The 19,588-nt window shown below is 50.1% G+C and overlaps 1 protein-coding gene across 2 annotated transcripts in view; it reads right to left on the bottom strand.

Moving 5' to 3' along the window:
* CUL1 (cullin 1) overlaps positions 1-19,588 on the bottom strand; it is a 275,377-nt gene that overhangs the window by 3,446 nt on the left and 252,343 nt on the right. For both annotated transcript variants that reach the window (XM_033930314.1, XM_033930315.1), the window contains one exon: positions 18,863-18,976. In XM_033930314.1, coding sequence (XP_033786205.1) covers positions 18,863-18,976 — 114 coding nt within the window. The remainder of the gene's footprint in view (positions 1-18,862; positions 18,977-19,588) is intronic.

Raw genomic sequence — 19,588 nt, 5'->3', positions numbered from 1 at the left:
ATTCCAAATCTTTTGAACTTCTTGGCAGAGAAGAGATCCTGTTCCTCCCTGCTTGTTTACGTAGTACATGGCTACCTGATTGTCCATACGGATGAGAACTTGATTTTAAAGCAGATGCTGAAAAGCTTTGAGAGCACTGAAAATTGCTCTGAGTTCCAATAGATTTATGTGATGACAGCGATCTCTGGCAGACCAAAGGCCTTGAGTGCGGAGACCATCGAGTTGAGTTCCCCAAGCATATGTTGACAAATATGTTGTGAGAACCTTCTGATGAGGAGGTGTTTGAAATAGCAAACCTCTGGAAAGATTGGAAGAGAGCATCCACCACTGAAGAGATTGCCATACAGATGTAATGGTAATATGCTGGGAAAGCGGGTCAAGAGCCTGTGAATAGAGAAGCCAGCGTCCATTGAGGGATCCGTAGGTGAAGTCTGGCAAAAGGAGTCGCGTGAACTGTAGAGGCCATATTACCTAGAAGAACCATCATGCGCCTCGCTGAGAGTGAGTAAAGGCGGGCCACTTGATGGCAAAGTTGTATCAACGCGTTCTGACGCTGCTGGGGAAGAACCGCCCTGAGGTGAACAGTATCTAGGAGGGCTCCGATAAACTGAAGAGTCTGAGAAGGCTGCAGTTGAGATTTGGTAATGTTGATTTCGAATCCCAAATGTTGCATGAACAATATAGTCAAGTTTCAAGTTTATTAAAAGTTTGTTATACCGCCAAATCAGGCTTCAAAGTGGTGTACATCTAATAAATATATTAAAAATAACAAAAGGGTATAACTTCATTCATAGTATAACAAAAAGCTTAAAAACCAAGAATTAATTTATACAAATTAATACAGAGACAAACAAGGAAGGAAACCTACGTTGCTATCACACCCTGAGACGAAGGATCTTTGATGAGCCAATCGTCGAGATAGGGAAAGACTTGAAAGCTATAAATCCATAAGGAGGATGCCACTACCACTAGGCATTTGGTGAAAACCACGGGAGATGATGCGAGACCGAAAGGCAGAACCTTGTATTGGTAATGATGATTTTCCACCTGAAATCTGAGTAACTTGCAGGAGGCTGGGTGAATGGAGATGTAAGTGTACGCCTCCTTGGATTCCAGAGAGCATAATCAATCATTGCAATCCATCAGGGGATATAGCGATGCTAGAGTTGACAAGAAATTTGTTGAGAGCTCTGAGGTCCAATATTGGTCGAAGACCTCCCGTCTTCTTCAAAACAAGGAAATATCAGGAATAAAACCCATTGTTCTGCTGGTCCAAAGGAACCTTCTCGATGGCATTGAGAATGAGCAGAGATTCGACTTCCTGGAGAAGAGAGGACTGTAGTGGGTTGGAAGGAAACTCTCTTGGAGGATGATCTGGAGGAATGTTGAGAAAATGAAGAGAATAACCTTCTCGAATGATATTTAGAACCCAGAGGTTGGAGGTTATTAACTGCCAACAATGTTGGTAATGTTGATGACAACCTCCAATGGGGAGAGGAAGAGGCAGAGTTATATTGATTGAAATTATGCTCTCGAGTAATTGGTCAAAAAGGTTGATTTGATTTGGGAGTAGCAGATGTCTGACATGTTTGAGGATGCTGCTTTTGCTGTTTTTTCTGCTTTGGCCTGGAAGGCAGTAGAGGTTTTGTTGTATAATGCTTCAGACAAGAAGAGGGCTTGAAAGGTCTAGATATAAATGACTTAGGTTTAAGCAATGAGTTAAAAGACTTTTTATGTGCTGAGTTTTTGGGTTGTGTTTTTAATAGTGTCTCCAAAAAGCTCATCACCCAGACAGGGAATGTTGGCTAACCGATCTTGGAGATTAGCATCCATGTCTGCTACCCTGAGCCATGCCAGCCTCCTCATAGCAACAGACATTGCAGAGACTCTAGAGAATGTTTCCCAACCTTGTCCTGGAAGACCACCAGCCAGTTGGGTTTTGCAGATAACCCTAATGAATATGCAAGAGAGAGATTTGCATATAATGGAGGTGAAAGGCATGCAAATTTGCTCCAGCATATTCATTAGGGCTATCCTGAAAACCTGACTGGCTGGTGGTCTTCCAGAACAGGGTTGGGAACCACTGCTCTAGAGGACAGCTCAACAGCATCATAAGCAGATTGCACCATGTGCTGTCTGAGTTGAGTGAGAGTACTAAACATATGCTGATACTCTGACTTCATATGGGATGGAAAATATTTATAGTAGTTAGGCATCTGCTTCACCAGGTGCTTGAGAAAACTGGCAAAATAAAAGTTATAGTTTATGACTCTGTTGGCTAACATGGAATTTTAGCAGAGATGTCTACCAAATCATTGTTCTGTCTTCTCGCCCTGGAGGTACCGTGGAGTAGACTTTAGAAGCAGCAGATTTTTTAAGAGTGGACTCAACCACAAAAGACTCATATGAAAGTTGAGGCTTGTCAAACCCAGGAATGGGAATGATTCTGTATTGAGAATCCAGTTTTCTAGGTGCAACCGGAACAGAATAAGGAGACTCCCAATTTTTACAGAGAGTTTCTTTCAAGATACCAGGTAAATGAAGTTTGACAAGATCCTTAGGAGAATGTTTGTAGTCCATAGTCTATAAATTCCTCCGAATATTTGGAATCTGCTTCCAACTTAACAGCCATGTCTTTACTCATTTGTCTAATAAAGCGAGTAAATGAGACAGGTTCGGAAGGAGATGACTCCCTGTGACAGGTGGTACGAGGAGAATGCTCTGCAGATAAATCATAAGCTTCTGTAGTAGGTTAGACTCGAGACACAGATCTGAATCCACAGGAATTGAAGGTGAACGATACCTACGCTTGGTTTGGTACCGATTCGATGCAGCAGGCGATGTAGAATGCTTGTGCTTCTATGATTGCTTGGGAGAGATATGTCTGGACTTTGAAGAGTGCCTGTCAGATTTAGTTGCATGCAGGCGTGGAGAAGAATGACGTGATTGACTGGAGCAATGTCCAGAGGAATGTCGCTTCTTGTGTTGATGCCTAGGAGAAGGAGAACGGTGCCCTGATAAGTGATGCTTTGAAGCAGGAGACCGGTGCCTTGAAAAACAGTGTCTGGAAGCATGGCTCAATGATGGTGATCGGTGCCGAGAATGACATGGTACCGATGAGGCAGTGGTGATACCTGCATCTCGCATGGGGTGACGCTCAGGCTGGGCAAGGTACTGGAGGAGCTGACATCGGGGTGACCAGTTGGAACATATCTCCAAACTCCAATTAAAAAAGAGAGCATCAAACTTCTCCTTAAAAGACTGCACCGACACCTGTGACTTGGATGCCGGTATTAACGGTGCCGCGGCTTGCACAGGAGAGGATGACATGGATGAAGATGCATCTCTTGAAGTTGAAGCGAGCCATATTAATGGTATCTACTTGGCCGGTACAACTAGACTCGATATCTTAGTGGCCTGAGATACCGTCTGGGAAGCTGGTGACTTCTTAGCTAGCTTACCAGACGGAGCTATAGCCTGTGACACCGGCATGGAAGAAGGTAAGTCAGGTGATAGTGATACCTTCGACGGTATCTATGGTACCTGTGAGCCCTCCATGGTACCGAAATGTAATCTTTGTTGAATAAGGCAGCTTTTAATAGAATGCTTCTGTAGCGTCAAACAGCATGTACAAGACTCCATGCGATGGTCTGGACCAAGACACTGAATACACCACTTATGTGGGTCTGTTAAAGAAATAATGCGCTGGCACCTGCTACTTTTTAAAGCCAGTCAACAGATGGGACATGGAAGGGAAAACCACCTCAGCCAAATTGAAAGCTGAGGGCTGAGGCAGTAACGAAGGCCCCGCTGTCAGAGAAAATTGACCGAAAGAAAAAATAAATTTTTAAAAAACGTTTTATTAACAGGAAACAAAAAAAGAAAAAACGCGTGAGCGGGAAGACAAAAGAAAACAGAGACTGTTTCACACACGACTTCGTAGCTCTGTGGAAAACTGAGAACTGAGGAGTTTGCTCGCCTACGTAGGGCAGGAAGGCACTCATGCTTGTATGGTGTGGTCAGTTGCGAACTTTCTTAAGTTCTTAAAGTGCAAGAGCGCTTTGGCAGCTATCCATGCTGGGGCTCCGTGGATGACGTCACTCACATGTGAGAATATGCTGCCTGCTTATCCTGGGATAATAGGAGTATCAGCTATTCAAAAATCTACTCCTTGCTGAAGGAGAAAAAGTGTCCCAAAATTTCTGTCAGGTACGTTGAAATCGACACTCTCTTTGAGAGGAAAAGTCTTTTATTTGTACCCTTTTGAGTTTCAGTAAAGTGATATTATCCCAGGACAAGCAGGCAGCATATTCTTAACGCATGGGTGACGTCACCGACAGAGCCCCGGTACGGACCTTTTTAACTAGAAAGTTCTAGTTGGCCGCACCGCGCATGCGCGAGTGCCTTCCCGCCCGACGGAGGAGAGCGTGGTCCCCAGTTTCTTCGTTTCCGCGGAGCAAAGAAGACGCATGTGCTTTCAACGGCCGTTGAAAAGCTAGTTTCTGCCTTCCCGCTCGCGTAATTTTTCGTTTTTCTTCTAATTTTTCCTTTCGGATTCCCTATTTTTACTTACAAAAAAAAAAACTCGTCCAGTTTTCTTTATTTTTTCAGGCCGGCCCCAGCAGGGCCTGTTGCCACCATACAGGCCTCCGGATTTGATTTTGCGGAGGCCGTGTTTCCCTTCATGCCCCCTCAACCGGGCTTTAAGAAGTGCCAGCGGTGTGCACGCCCGATCTCTCTCACCGACCCGCACAATTGGTGCCTGCAGTGCCTGGGTCCAGAGCATCGGGCTGACTCTTGCACCCGCTGTGCTACGCTTAAAAAGCGCACATTAAAAAACAGGCAGATCCAGCAAAATCTTTTATTCGGTACCGGATCTGCCATGGAACCTGCTGCGACGTCGACGGCACCACAAAAGTCGGCACCCACGACGTCGACACCACCTGACCCTTCTTCGGGGTCGTTGGGCCCAGGTAAGCCGGCTAAGAAGCCTTCCACTTCCCTTGAGCGCCCTCCTGCCACGGTTGCGACACCGACCCTCCCGGCACCGCACTGACCCTGCAAACGCTCCGCTCCGATCTCGGTGAGTGCTTCATCATCGGCCTCCTCATCGCCGGAGCGTAGAGCAGCACCTATGGTACCGAAGAAGAAAAAAGCGGTACCGGTGCCCCCCCTGGATGACCGCATCGCGGCCATACTCCAAAACCAATTACAGGAGCAGCTCCAGCAACAACTCCAACAACTGTTGCCGGCGTTGCTGGCACCGCACCTTCCGGTACGGGACCGGTCCTCGCACCGAGCCTCGCACTGTCCCATCGGTGTCGACTCCCTCGGTACCGATTAATACCTCCATGCCTGTGCTCTTGGCTGAAACACCTGCAGTGCATACCCGTACTGCTGCCGACCCTTCCCGGTCCCAGGAACGACATCAGTCTTCCTCTCCCGGTACCGCCTCGGTGCGCTCAGGCAAATCTCTCTCAAAGACCCGCCATGCCCAGCCTTCCACACCGATGTCCAAACGTGCACACCCTGACGTTAGAGACCCAGACTTGTGGGAAGACTCCCCGCACGGTACCGAAGAGGACGCTTCGTCAACCAACGAAGAACCCTCCATGACCGATACCGCCTCAAAACCAGAACAATCCTCTTTTTCTAAATTCCTTAGGGAGATGGCAGCAGCTCTTTCCATCCCCTTAGAGTCCGACTCTAAAAAGTCTCAGGCTTTCCTCGATGCCAAAGACTTTGAGCAACCTCCCAAGGAATTTCTAAAGTTGCCCGTCCACGACATCTTACGGGAAACTTTCTATAAAAACTGGGAGACTCCCCTCACTGTTCCCGGGGCCCCTCGCAAATTGGATAGCTTGTACTGGGTTATTCCAATCCCAGGGTTTGACAAACCTCAATTGCCCCACGAATCCCTCCTGGTGGAATCTACTTTGAAAAAGTCTCAGGGTTCCAGTGTATATGCCTCCACCCCTCCTGGCAGAGAGGGAAAAACCATGGATAAATTTGGTAAGCGCCTTTTCCAAAATGCCATGCTAGCCAATAGAGCCAACAACTACACCTTCCACTTCTCCTTCTATATGAAGCATCTGGTGCAACAGTTCTCCTCCTTACAGAAATACCTTCCTGAACGTAAGGTCCCTCTTTTCCAGCAACATATTTCCAGCCTCCTCCAACTCAGGAAATTCATGGTTCGCTCCATCTACGACTCATTTGAGCTGACCTCTCGCGCATCTGCCATGGCGGTGGCCATGCGACGTTTGGCATGGCTGAGAGTCTCTGACCTGGACATTAACCACCAGGACCGCCTGGCTAACGCACCTTGTCTGGGTGATGAACTCTTCGGAGAGTCCTTGGACTCAACAACCCAGAAACTCTCAGCACATGAGACCAGGTGGGACACTCTGATTAAACCTAAAAAGAAGACTCCACCTGCTCGCACCTACAGACAGCAGTCTTCATACCAGCGCAGGTTCTCGGCCAGACCTCTCAACCCGCCTCAACAGCAGCCTTGCCGACCTCGTCAACAGCATCAATCTCAGGCTCGCTCACAGTCTCACCAACCTGCCAAGCCTCTCCCTCCGTCAAAACCATCTCAGCCCTTTTGACTTTTTCCTCCAGGGCACAGCCAGTCTCCCACCATCATTGCCTCTTCCTCAGCCTATCGGAGGTCGCCTCCAAATCTTCCTCAGCCGTTGGGAGGTCATCACATCAGACCAATGGGTCCTCAACATCATTCGCCACGGCTACTCTCTCAACTTCCAGACTCTTCCACCAGACAATCCTCCCATAGAGTCTGCTTCTCACTCCTCCCAAATCCCCTCCTCCTGAGGGAGGTCCACTCCCTCCTTCTTCTCAATGCCATCGAAGAGGTGCCTCCGGACCAAAGGGGTCAGGGATTCTACTCCCGCTACTTCCTGGTTCCCAAGAAGACAGGAGACCTTCGTCCCATCCTCGATCTCAGGGACCTCAACAAGTGTCTGGTCAAGGAGATGTTCAGAATGCTCTCCCTTGCCACGCTTTACCCTCTTCTCTCTCAACACGACTGGCTATGTTCCCTGGACCTCAAAGAGGCCTACACTCACATCCCAATCAATCCGACTTCACGTCGCTACCTACGGTTTCAGATACAGCACCATCACTATCAGTACAAAGTGCTACCTTTTGGCCTCGCTTCATCGGCCAGGGTGTTCACCAAGTGCCTTATTATGGTGGCGACCTTCCTCAGGTCTCACAACCTCCAGGTGTTCCCCTACTTGGACGATTGGTTGGTGAAAGCACCTACGTCTCCACTTGTGCTACAAGCCACTCATCACACCATCTCTTTCCTCCATCTCCTGGGGTTCGAGATCAACTACCCCAAGTCGCATCTGCTTCCCACACAGCGACTTCAGTTCATTGGAGCAGTTCTCGACACCACACTAATGAGGGCGTTTCTCCACTCCGACCGTCAACGGACCCTGCTCCACCTCTGTCGTCAGGTGCTCCTTCATCACTCCATTCCTGCCCGACAGATGATGGTCCTCCTGGGCCACATGGCCTCGACGGTCCATGTGCTTCCTCTGGCGCGACTCCACCTCAGGACACCTCAATGGACTCTTGCCAACCAATGGTCACAGACCACGGATCTTCTTTCTCATCCCATCTCTGTGACATCGTCTCTTCAGCAATCTCTTCAATGGTGGTTGAACTCCTCAAATCTTTCCAGGGGTCTATTCTTTCATCTACCCCCTCACTCCATGATCATAACCACGGATGCCTCCCCTTATGCGTGGGGAGCTCACCTGGGAGATCTACGCACCCAGGGACTCTGGACCCCTCAGGAGCGTCAACATCACATCAATTTCCTGGAACTCAGAGCCATGTTCTATGCTCTCAAGGCCTTCCAGCACCTTCTCTGCCCTCAGGTCCTTCTCCTGTGCACAGACAATCAAGTCGCCATGTACTACATAAACAAGCAAGGCGGCACCGGATCTCGCCTCCTTTGTCAGGAGGCTCTCAGCATCTGGACCTGGGCCACGGCCCGCAATCTCTTCCTCAAGGCTGTCTATATCCAGGGCGAACAGAACTCCCTGGCTGACAATCTCAGCCGCATCCTTCAACCTCACGAGTGGACTCTGGACCCTTCAACACTCCACTCCATCTTTGCTCGCTAGGGCACTCCGCAGGTGGACCTCTTTGCAGCGCCTCACAACCATCAGCTACCCCAGTTCTGTTCCAGACTCTTCTCTCCTCATCGTCTGACCCCAGATGCATTCCTGCTCGACTGGACGGATCGGTTCCTCTATGCCTTTCCTCCACTACCTCTGATGTTGCGGATGTTATCCAAACTCCGCAGGGACAGGGCCACCATGATTCTCATCGCTCCTCGGTGGCCTCGCCAACACTGGTTCTCCCTCCTGCTTCAGCTCAGCTCCAGGGAGCCCATTCCTCTTCCTGTGTTTCCTACTCTACTTACGCAGCAACGTCAGTCTCTACTGCATCCCAATCTGTCTTCGCTCCACCTGACAGCTTGGTTTCTCTTGGGCTGACCTCTCCAGAGAATCTGTCTCAGCCTGTCCGTCGCATTTTGGATGCCTCCAGGAAACCGGCCACCCTCCAATGTTACCATCAGAAGTGGACCAGGTTCTCCTCTTGGTGTCTACTGCATCATCACGATCCCACCTCATTAGCGGTGGAAACTGTACTGGACTATTTGCTCTCTCTGTCTGACGCTGGCCTCAAGTCTACCTCAATCAGAGTCCACCTCAGTGCCATCACTGCGTTTCATGAGCCTATCCTCTGAAAACCTCTCACTGCTCATCCACTGGTTTCCCAGTTCATGAGAGGCCTCTTCAATGTCAAACCACCTCTGAAGCCTCCTCCTGTCGTCTGGGACCTGAATGTGGTTTTATCAGCCCTCATGAAACCCCCTTTTGAGCCTCTTGCCACAACTTCGCTCAAACTTCTCACATGGAAGGTGCTTTTCCTCATTGCCATCACCTCTGCCAGGAGGGTTAGTGAGATGCATGCACTGGTCGCCGATCCGCCGTTCTCTGTTTTTCAGCATGACAAGGTGGTTCTGCGTACCCATCCTAAATTCCTTCCCAAGGTGGTCTCGGCTTTTCACCTCAACCAGTCCATTGTGTTGCCTGTCTTTTTCCCTAAACCCCATTCTCATCCTGGGGAACAGGCGTTGCACACGCTGGATTGTAAGCGTGCCCTTGCATACTACCTTGACCGTACCAGGGCTCACCGCTCGTCCCCTCAGCTCTTTCTGACCTTCGATCCTAACCGTCTAGGTCGTCATGTCTCTAAACTGACGCTTTCCAACTGGCTTGCTGCCTGTATTGCGTTCTGTTATGCTCGGGCCGGTCTCTCACTGGAAGGTGCTGTCACGGCGCACAGGGTCAGAGCTATGGCTGCTTCTGTGGCTTTCCTCCGTTCCACGCCCATCGAGGAAATCTGCAAGGCTGCCACTTGGTCCTCAGTTCACACGTTCACTACTCACTACTGTCTGGATGCCTTCTCCAGACGGGATGGACACTTCGGCCAATCTGTGGTACAAAATTTATTTTCCTAATGGCCAACCATCCCTCCTCCCTCTCTGTTAGCTTGGAGGTCACCCATGCGTTAAGAATATGCTGCCTGCTTGTCCTGGGATAAAGCACAGTTACTTACCGTAACAGGTGTTATCCAGGGACAGCAGGCAGATATTCTTACGTCCCACCCTCCTCCCTGGGTTGGCTTCTTAGCTGGCTTATCTTAACTGGGGACCACGCTCTCCTCCGTCGGGCGGGAAGGCACTCGCGCATGCGCGGTGCAGCCAACTAGAACTTTCTAGTTAAAAAGGTCCGTACCGGGGCTCCGTCGGTGATGTCACCCATGCGTTAAGAATATCTGCCTGCTGTCCCTGGATAACACCTGTTACGGTAAGTAACTGTGCTATCTGGGCCTTCAAAAGATGAAAGGAGAAATTAGGTTCTTACCTGCTAATTTACTTTCTTTTAGCTTCTCCAGACCAGTAGAGCTTAATCTTTACAAATGGGTATATATCCAATCATGACCAGCAGGTGGAGACTGAAAACAAAACTGTGGGACAGTATATCATATACTCCCTTCTCTATTTACCTCAGTCTGCCGAATAGCCAAGCAGAACCAAGAACTGGAAAAACAGAAAGAAAACAATACTCCGAACAGGAGTAACAACTAACATACCCAAATGCTGTTGGAAAATGCAGAGGAGAAATACCCGAAGGAAAATGTCCCCACAGCTCGTCAGCTAAGCCAGCCGAGCCACAGCCGCTGTTCTTTAATTCTCCCCGGCCCTAGAAAAATACTAGAACCCGCAGCAAAAAACAAAAACTGCCCGCGAAACAGCCCCAACAACACAACAATAAAAACAACAGACAGGGTGGGGACCTCTACTGGTCTGGAGAAGCTAAAAGAAAGTAAATTAGCAGGTAAGAACCTAATTTCTCCTTCTTTAGCACTCTCCAGACCAGTAGAGGTTAATCTTTATAAATGGGACGTACCAAAGCAGTCCCTCTCACGGGCAGGACCCCCGAAGGGACGATACCAGAACACGGTCACCGAACACCGCATCCCAACGCGCCTGAACATCTACCCGATAATGTCTAACAAAGGAATGCAAGGAGGACCAAACTGCAGCCTTACAAATATCCACTGGAGGCACGAGCGACGACTCAGCCCAAGAAGCTGCCTGACCCCGAGTGGAATGAGCCTTGAGAAACTCCGGAACAGGCTTCTGTCTCAGAAGATAAGCGGAAGCAATCGTCTCCTTGATCCAGCGCGCAATAGTAGCCTTAGAAGCGCCAGCCCCCCGACGAGGACCCGCCAGAAGGACAAAGAGATGATCGGATTTCTGGAATTCCTGGGTCCGCTGCACATAAGAGCGGAGGACCCGACCGACATCCAACTTGCGCAGCTGCAGTTGCTCAGAAGAGCCCTCCCGACTACCCAAGACCGGGAGGACCACCGATTGATTGACATGAAAAGGAGAAACTACTTTCGGCAGAAAGGAAGGAACAGGCCGCAAGACAACCCGCTCCCTCGAAAATTCCAAGAAGGGAGCCCTACAAGAGAAAGCCTGAAGCTCAGAAACTCGCCTAGCGGAAGTAATGGCCACCAAAAAGACCGCCTTCAGAGTAAGGTCCTTCAAAGAACAGCCATCCAACGGCTCGAAAGGCAGGCGCACCAACACAGAGAGAACCAGATTAAGATCCCAAGAGGGAACAGAGGGCCGTAGGGGAGGCCTGAGCAACTTGGCCGCCCGCAAAAAACGAATCACATCAGGAATAGCCGACAAACGCTGACCTGTCACCAACCCTCGAAAAGCCGACAGGGCCGCAAGTTGAACCCAGAGAGAAGACCAAGCCAGGCCTCTATCCAGGCCATCCTGCAAGAACTCTAGAATGTTAGGCAGAGAAGCGTGAAGAGACCACTCCCCGCACCCGGCACCATCCCTCAAAGAGACGCCAAACCCGCACATAAGCCCGAGAGGTAGAAAGCCTCCGGGACCCCAAGAGTGTAGAGATCACCTTATCTGAATATCCCTTCTTACTAAGGCGACCCCTTTCAAGAGCCAAGCCGTAAGACAGAAGGGAGACGGGTCGAACATGGGAATGGGACCCTGCGTCAGAAGATCGTCCAAGAGAGGGAGAGGAAGAGGATCCGCCACCAGATGCCTCACCAGATCCGCATACCACGGACGTCGAGGCCAATCCAGAGCCACCAGAACCACCAGACCTGGATGGTGAACAATGCGAAGAAGTACTCTGCCCACTAATGGCCAAGGAGGGAACACATACAACAGCCCCTCCGTTGGCCACGGTTGGACCAGAGCATCCAGACCCTCGGCCAGACCGTCCCTGCGACGACTGAAGAAGCGGGGCACTTTGGCGTTGCCACTCGTGGCCATCAAGTCCATCAGGGGCTGCCCCCAAGCCTGCACTATCAACTGAAACGCCACGGCGCCGAGACACCACTCTCCTGGATCCAGGAAGTGACGACTGAGGAAGTCCGCCTGAACATTTTCTACCCCGGCTATGTGAGAGGCCGAGAGGTCCAGAAGATGGGACTCCGCCCAAACCATGAGCCGAGCCGCCTCCTGCGCCACCTGAGTGCTCTTGGTGCCCCCCTGACGATTGACATAAGCCACCGCCGTGGCATTGTCCGACAGTACTCTGACCGACTTGCCCAACAAAAGAGAGTGGAAAACTAACAGCGCCAGACGGACCGCTCTGGTCTCCAACACGTTGATCGACCAGGAGGCCTCCTCCGTGGACCAGGTGCCCTGAGCTGAGTGACCCAAACACTGAGCCCCCAACCGAGGAGACTCGCATCCGTAAGGAGCACCGTCCACTGCGGAAGATCCAGACCCACCCCCTGAACCAGGTGAGGGGTCCGGAGCCACCAACGCAAACTGCAGCGCGCCATGCCTCGCAGGGGAACAGGAACATCCAACCCGTGCCTCTGGGGAGACCACCTCCGGAGCAGAGCATACTGGAGAGGACGCATGTGGGCCCGCGCCCACCTCACCACGTCCAGGGACGCCGCCATCGACCCCAAGACTTGGAGGAAATCTCGCGCCCGAGGACACCGGGACGCCAAAAGCAGGCGAATCTGAGATTGCAATTTGCTCACCCGGGCCTCTGGAAGGAAGACCTTCCCCAAGGAGGTGTCGAACAAAACCCCAAGGTACTCCAGACGCTGAGCCGGGACCAACCGACACTTAGAAAGGTTGACCACCCAGCCCAGCGACCGGAGAAACTCCACCACCCGAGCCGTAACCCGGGAGCTCTCCTGCAACGACTTTGCCCGAATCAACCAGTCGTCCAGGTAGGGGTGTACCAGTATGCCCTCCGACTGCAAGGCTGCCGCGATGACCACCATCACCTTGGTGAACGTCCGGGGAGCCGTGGCCAGACCAAAGGGAAGCGCACAGAACTGATAGTGCCGACCCAAGATCGCAAAGCGAAGGAATCGCTGATGAGAGGCCCGAATGGGAACATGCAAGTAGGCCTCCGTCAGATCGAGAGAAGTGAGAAACTCCCCCGGCTGAACCGCCAGAATGACCGACCGCAGAGTTTCCATGCGGAAAGAGGGAATCTTGAGAGCCCTGTTGACCCCTTTCAAATCCAGGATGGGCCGAAAGGTCCCCTCCTTCTTGGGCACCACAAAGTAAATGGAGTACCTGCCGGAGCCCCACTCCGGAGGGGGCACCGGAACAACTGCCTTGAGATCTATCACGCGCTGAAGGGTCTTGCGAAAAGCCTGCGTCTTCCAAGGAGTCTGACATGGAGAGGCGAGGAAAAGGTCCGGCAGAGAGCGGGCGAACTCCAGGGCATAACCGTCCTGCACCACCTCCAGGACCCACTGATCGGACGTGATCTCGGCCCATTTGGGGAAAAATTTGCGCAGCCGGGCCCCCACCAGAACCAAAGGGGGCGCCGGCAAGGAGTTATTGTGCAGGATGGGAAGCGGGGGAACCGGCGGAGGGATTCCCTGCCCCCCGACGGGCCCCCCGAAAGGGCTGCATGCGCTGGAAGAACCGACCCCGGGAAAACCCTGGAGCTGGGAAAGAAGCAGCCCCACGCCCAGGGCGATACTTGCGAAACTCCCGCAAACGCCCCCGGGCAGCGCCACCCCGAGACGCAGGGCGGGCACGGTCCTCAGGCAGACGGGGCACCTTTGAGTCCGTCAGAGTCTGAATCAACTTATCCAATTCCTTCCCAAACAAAAAAGACCCCCGGAAGGGAAATTTAGTAAGCTTAGCTTTGGACACAGCATCCGCCGACCAAGCGCGCAGCCACAAAATACGCCGCGCGGTCACGCCAAAGGCCATAGACTTAGCCGAGATCCGCACCAAGTCATAAAGAGCATCTGAGAGGAACGAGGCAGCCATCTCAATCTTCGCCACCTCCTGATCCACCAAAGACCAGTCATCAGACTCCCGATCCAGGACACGCTCAGCCCACCGAAACATGGCGCGAGCGACCAGCCCCCCACAAATAGCCGCCTGGACCCCAAAGGCAGAGACCTGAAAATTTTGCTTAAGGATGTTCTCCAACTTGCGCTCCTCAGAGTCCCGCAAGGCAGAACCGCCCTCAATAGGCACGGTATGCCGCTTAGAAATCGCCGAGACCACCGCGTCTACGACCGGCAATGCTAAAGTAGCCCGATCCCCCTCTGGGATGGGATACAAACGAGCCATGCTGCGCGCCAAACGAAACGGCACCTCCGGCGTTTTCCACTGTTCCAGTATAATATCCCGAATATCCTGATGCATAGGAAAAGAGCGGGAAACGGAACGGATCCCCCGTAGCAGAGGGTCACCCACACGCGGAGTCTCCGGCGGTGCATCCTCAAAACGCAACACCGAAGAAACCTGTTGAATCAGGTCCGGCAGCTCATCTCTCTGAAAAAGGCGCACCACGGACGCCTCTTCGCCGGAGGACGGGAAACCCGATAACCCGCCGCCAGCAGCCGTCCCCTCGAGAGGGTCCTGGAAATCCTCAGCAGGGTCCAGGTCCTCATCCAGACCGACACGCTCCTCCGACCATAAATCCTTGTCCCACGACACCCGCGGACGCTTGGACAAGGGAGGAGGAGGAGGGGACGCAACAACAGACGAGAGAGGCAAAGCCGCAGGGAGCGCGGAGGAAACCCCACTCCCCGAAACCCCCTGAGCGCATCCAGAACTCCCAGCCGCCTGAAAATAGGCTCTGCACAAAGAAAAAAAGAAATCAGGAGAAAACACCCCCCCGAGGGTCCCAAGGGACTCCCTGCCACAGCAGGGGACCCAGCAGAAACCTGCCCCTGTTTTTCCAATACAGGGGGAAGGTCACCTGAGGTGGAAGACAAAATGGAGGGGCCAGACTGAGAAGATGGCGACTTTCCCGCGAAAAATGCTCCCTCCATAGCCTGTAGCGGCAGAGAAACCTGAACAGTCCCAGCCGCTAAAACAGGCAAGCCGGCATCAGCTGTCAAAACATCAGCTGAGAGGGAATCCCCAACAACCCGACCGTCGGCGGCTTGGGGAATCCCTCCGTGGGCGGTTGGGGAAGACCGGGCTTCCCCACTGCTCCCAGCCAACTCGCGAGGCACCATCGGCGGGGAGCTCTGGGCGCCTGCAGCCGCTGCCGACGGAGCTCCTCCACCGCACCGGCCTGAACACCGCTTGCACAGGCCGGCCACGAGTGCCTCGCGCCTGGAGCACAATGAGCACTTTTTCCCTTTAGAAGTGCTCATTGCTCCATACGCGACCTAGTTATAAAAAAGTGACGGTTAGATGAAAAAATACAGTAAAATACAGTTTTCTTAAAGGGAAACAACCCTCCAGACCAGCACTACCTCAGGATTTGTTTTTTTTTTTCACAGAACAGACTCCACAGGCTCTCGAAGCAATATGCCTTGCTTGATTTAGGGGGCAAGGCTTACTGCTGAGGCTCCTCTAGAAAAATGTGGGGAGGTGGAGGAAGTGGGGGGAGGGACCCCGCTCGAGACCCGCCGGGTTTGACACCCCCGAGGTCGGACGAACCCCCAAACAGGGCCCGCCCAAGCTCCGTCCGGCCAAAAACAGGGACAATAAACCCCCTAAACAAATTCCAACAGCCCTACCAAGGGAGATGGGTACAGATCACATCAACACCTGCTGGAGACTGAAAGAAGACTGAGGTAAATAGAGAAGGGAGTATATGATATACTGTCCCACAGTTTTGTTTTCAGTCTCCACCTGCTGGTCATGATTGGATATATACCCATTTGTAAAGATTAACCTCTACTGGTCTGGAGAGTGCTAAAGAAAGAGGAGAATGCCCTTCTTTCCCATCAGAATAGCTGTATTAAAAAAATCTACTAGCCTTTAGGCAAGGGAGTCTGAACATTGTAAACCCCAAACAGAAGTAAGGAATCCATTTTGTCTCCAGAAGTCCACAAACTAGAGATATATTGGAGCAAGCGTGTCCAAAAGCTGTATATCCATGGGCAGGTCTAAAACATATGGTCCAAAGATGTCAATGGAGAATTACACTTTAAACAATAACCAGAGGTGGAAAGGCACATCCTGCAAGCTCTGCTTGGTGAAATATACAACCTCAAGGCAAACCTGTGTTGCAGCTCTCAGTGGACTGTGTTGTCTGTGATTGAAAGTATCTCCAAACATATGCCTAGTACTGATCTACTGTGAGAGGGAACTGTAAATCTAGTCCACGCTGATTGATATTGTCAATAGTTGAGCTCTTGAAAAGACATCCACTTAAGGTGATCCTTGAAGCAGCATCTCCAGTCCAAAGATGGATCCAAAGAGTCCAGCACAAAGACACTGCAGCAAAGGTATCACCCGGATCAAAAATAAAAACAATGGCAGGAAACAGAAGAATCATAATATCTGCATGGCAATTACTTCCATTGAGATCTGGCACAGCCAGACGAGAGGGCTCCTGAACAGGAAGCTTCACCACAGGCGCAACAGACCGAAAAAGCCACGATGTGCCCACTGGCTGCATCAAACGAGCAGGGTCTGAGGAATACGCCTTTCAGAGGAGCTGAATAAAATCCGGTGAAAAGGCCCACTCCACAACCATGGCAGGGTGTTGAGGTACATGCACTGCGCCAAAAGTCCCCAGACTCAGAACGCAAGTGTTTTGCGCCAGACTCCAGGATGGCCTCTGGGAAAGATTTCCTTCAGACGGCCTCAGGATGGCTCACCAGTCCAAGATTACTTAGAGGAGGCGAAGTCCAAAGCTCTTGCCCCCTCCCCCAGTAAGCTATGGCATATAGTACACTATCGCTGATCTGGTGCCAATCCGGCACAATCAATGTCCACATTCAACAGATTAGGGGCTGGGGTGTCCATCCCAAATGATTTTGTGTCAAATCGAGAGGTTTTTGAGGCAGAAATAAAAGAAAAAAAGATTGATTTTAAAATCCAAAATGGCCACCATCACAAATTCACGCTAAAAGTAAAAAATAGCGATTTGGGGCCTGGGGAGGTGGGGACCTGAATCCTACCCTCAGAAACTGTAAAAAAACAACAACTTTAAAACCGTTTTACAAGCCACTCTCGAAGTTCCCACAGGAGATAACTGAGGTTTCCTCAGACTGTCAGCAGTTTTAAACAGCATTAGCATGGAGGAAAAGGATTTTCTGCCTCAGAAACAGCTCCAAATGGATCCAGATTTGAAATCTTCGAACTTCCAGCCAGCCAGACACTGACTATGACCTCCACCCCATGAATCCTCATCCATGCGGTCAGGAGTGGGAAAGATAGCCTGTGCCTTGAAACTTGGGTAGGTTTCACTCCAGAAGCATTCAGCCTGAGCTTGAAACCTGTGACAAGGTCTCAGGCAAGCAGACTTCCAGGGGAAGGGACCCAAGTCTAGAAATGATGGAACACAGCAGGCTAGCTCGACAGATCCACCAGAGTTTCTCTGTGAAGCAGCAGTCCAGCACCACAGGATTGCGTCCTTTCCTCCGACAGGGTTTCAAGGCACTGAAGCCACCGAGAAAACGAACTTGAAGCAGAGCAACTGCAAAGACTTCTGCATGGATTACAAAAATTGTAACTGTATGTGTTTGCTAGCTTTCAGGCTAAAAGGGCCGAGCATGTGCCCAGGAATGTTTGTGGATTTCTGCAACTCCTGGATTGCGAGTTGGGATTGAACACCTAGCGTATGGAATGAGATGTAACAGAATTGAAGATTTTGAATCAGCAGGTGCATTGATCTATCAATTCACTCTTTCAAGAATTTCAATTTTGCCAAGATGATGGTGCTCTTTGCCACAGATCCAAAGCCGCGAAGAAGTTTGTCCTGCAGCAAGGCTGGAAGATGCTCAAATGGCCACCTCAGTCACTAAACTTGAACCCAATAGAAAACATCTGGTGTCTGTTAAAGAAGATGATCTAGAAACAGTTTCAGCAGGGCAGTGGATTTGAAAGCAAAAATAATTTCTGTCTGGCATCATAACATCAGCAGAGAATTGCTTGAGAATTTGGTGCTTTCAATAACTGATAAGTTCTGCGCCATAATCAAAGCCAAAGGTTCAACAAAATACTGCTATGAATTGTAGTGACTAAAAACTCTTTTATAATGAATTTACTCTCTATTTATAATAAAAGTTTGACTTAATTTAGGGTATTCTGCATAAATTTTATTGTCAAGTTATATTATATTGTGTGAGAAGTGGTGTTCACAAATTTTTGAGCAGTATTGTAGACATTGCGCCACCAGTCTTAGCAATATATCTGTCCACGTAATTGCATTTATGAAACAAGCAAGTTTATAGCTATTAGTTGTTCTCTGAAGAAAACCAAGTAAATTGGTGCAGGGTCCTGCGAGAATCCAAGAAACATGTCTTCACTCCTAACTGCATCATGCAGTCCTTTCTTTTATCATATATATTTAAAACATAGCTTTTGCATTTTAAAGGATGACTCCATTTCAAACCAGGAAACATCTAAAAAAAAAACCAATGTAAGATTACCGAAGAGTTAGGCTTTATCTTCATCTCTGAGGGAAACAAGAAGTCGTCTAAAATTAAATAGGTGGTCTCAAACAGCAAACTATAAAACTCCCTACACTACATTTTGTTTTTGGCTATTCAAAGAATTTTATTACGGTTAACAAAATATGTTAAATATGTTAAAATTTAAAAGCAAAAAAACTGAAGGAAGAGATGTAAACTTGATTCCAAGTTTTTTCCCCACTATTAAAACTTTTTTTAAACCTTGTATTGGAAGAATTTTTAAACAGTTCACATAAAGTATATATCAGCCAAGATCAGACATAAAAATCAATTTCTGATTTCTTTTTAAAATTTGCATGATATACAGTAGCTTTCGCTAGCCTCCACATACCTTAATAACAGGAACTCGTGGTTTGAATCTAGAAGAAAGCTGAGTTAGCACTTCTCCAAGTAACTGCTGGTGCTTTAGAACCTTCCTCATTTTCATAATTCTTACAATGGCAGCCTGAGAAAAAAATAATCTGATTAACAAATATATATGTAAAGATACTAACAATGACAATTTAATTGGTTGTGTACATGCAGAAATGCAAGGAGCCTAAGCTAATATTTGAAAACAAGTATAAGATTTGCAATCGCTCTTTTTTTCCTCTTACCGTATATACTCAAATATAAACCAATCAGCTAGTGGCTCTGCACAGGCAGGAGCAAAGGAAGGTCACTCCTGCCGTGGTTCACTGCCAGGGATTCTAAAGGTACGCGGGGAAGGCGGGAGGTAAAAATTCTTAGAATCGGTTTGAACAGGAGGCAGGGGGGATCCTGATGTTCTGGTCCAACGCTAGACCATCAGGACATATGGCAGGCCCGGTGGAAGCCTGCAAGGCATCAGGAGAGAGGGGGGATACGGTTCAGAACCTGTCAGGACAGCTGAGTGCAAAGAATGGCAAGGGAGTGAGTGGGCTGGATGCAGAGCCTGGCAGAGCAGGGAGGGGGGAATAGTGTGCAGAGCCTGGCAGGACAAGGCATGGCACTGGAATATTAACACCAACCTCCCCTCCAGTTCATATTCAAGTCAACTTTTCTTCCTCCTTTGGGGGGGGGAAGGTTACTTTGGTCT

The sequence above is a fragment of the Geotrypetes seraphini genome, chromosome 2, assembly GCF_902459505.1.
Source record: "Geotrypetes seraphini chromosome 2, aGeoSer1.1, whole genome shotgun sequence".
In the NCBI taxonomy this organism is placed as follows: Eukaryota; Metazoa; Chordata; class Amphibia; order Gymnophiona; family Dermophiidae; genus Geotrypetes; species Geotrypetes seraphini.
Note: the sequence above shows the minus strand (reverse complement) of the source record. Positions and strands in the feature narration are given on the sequence as shown.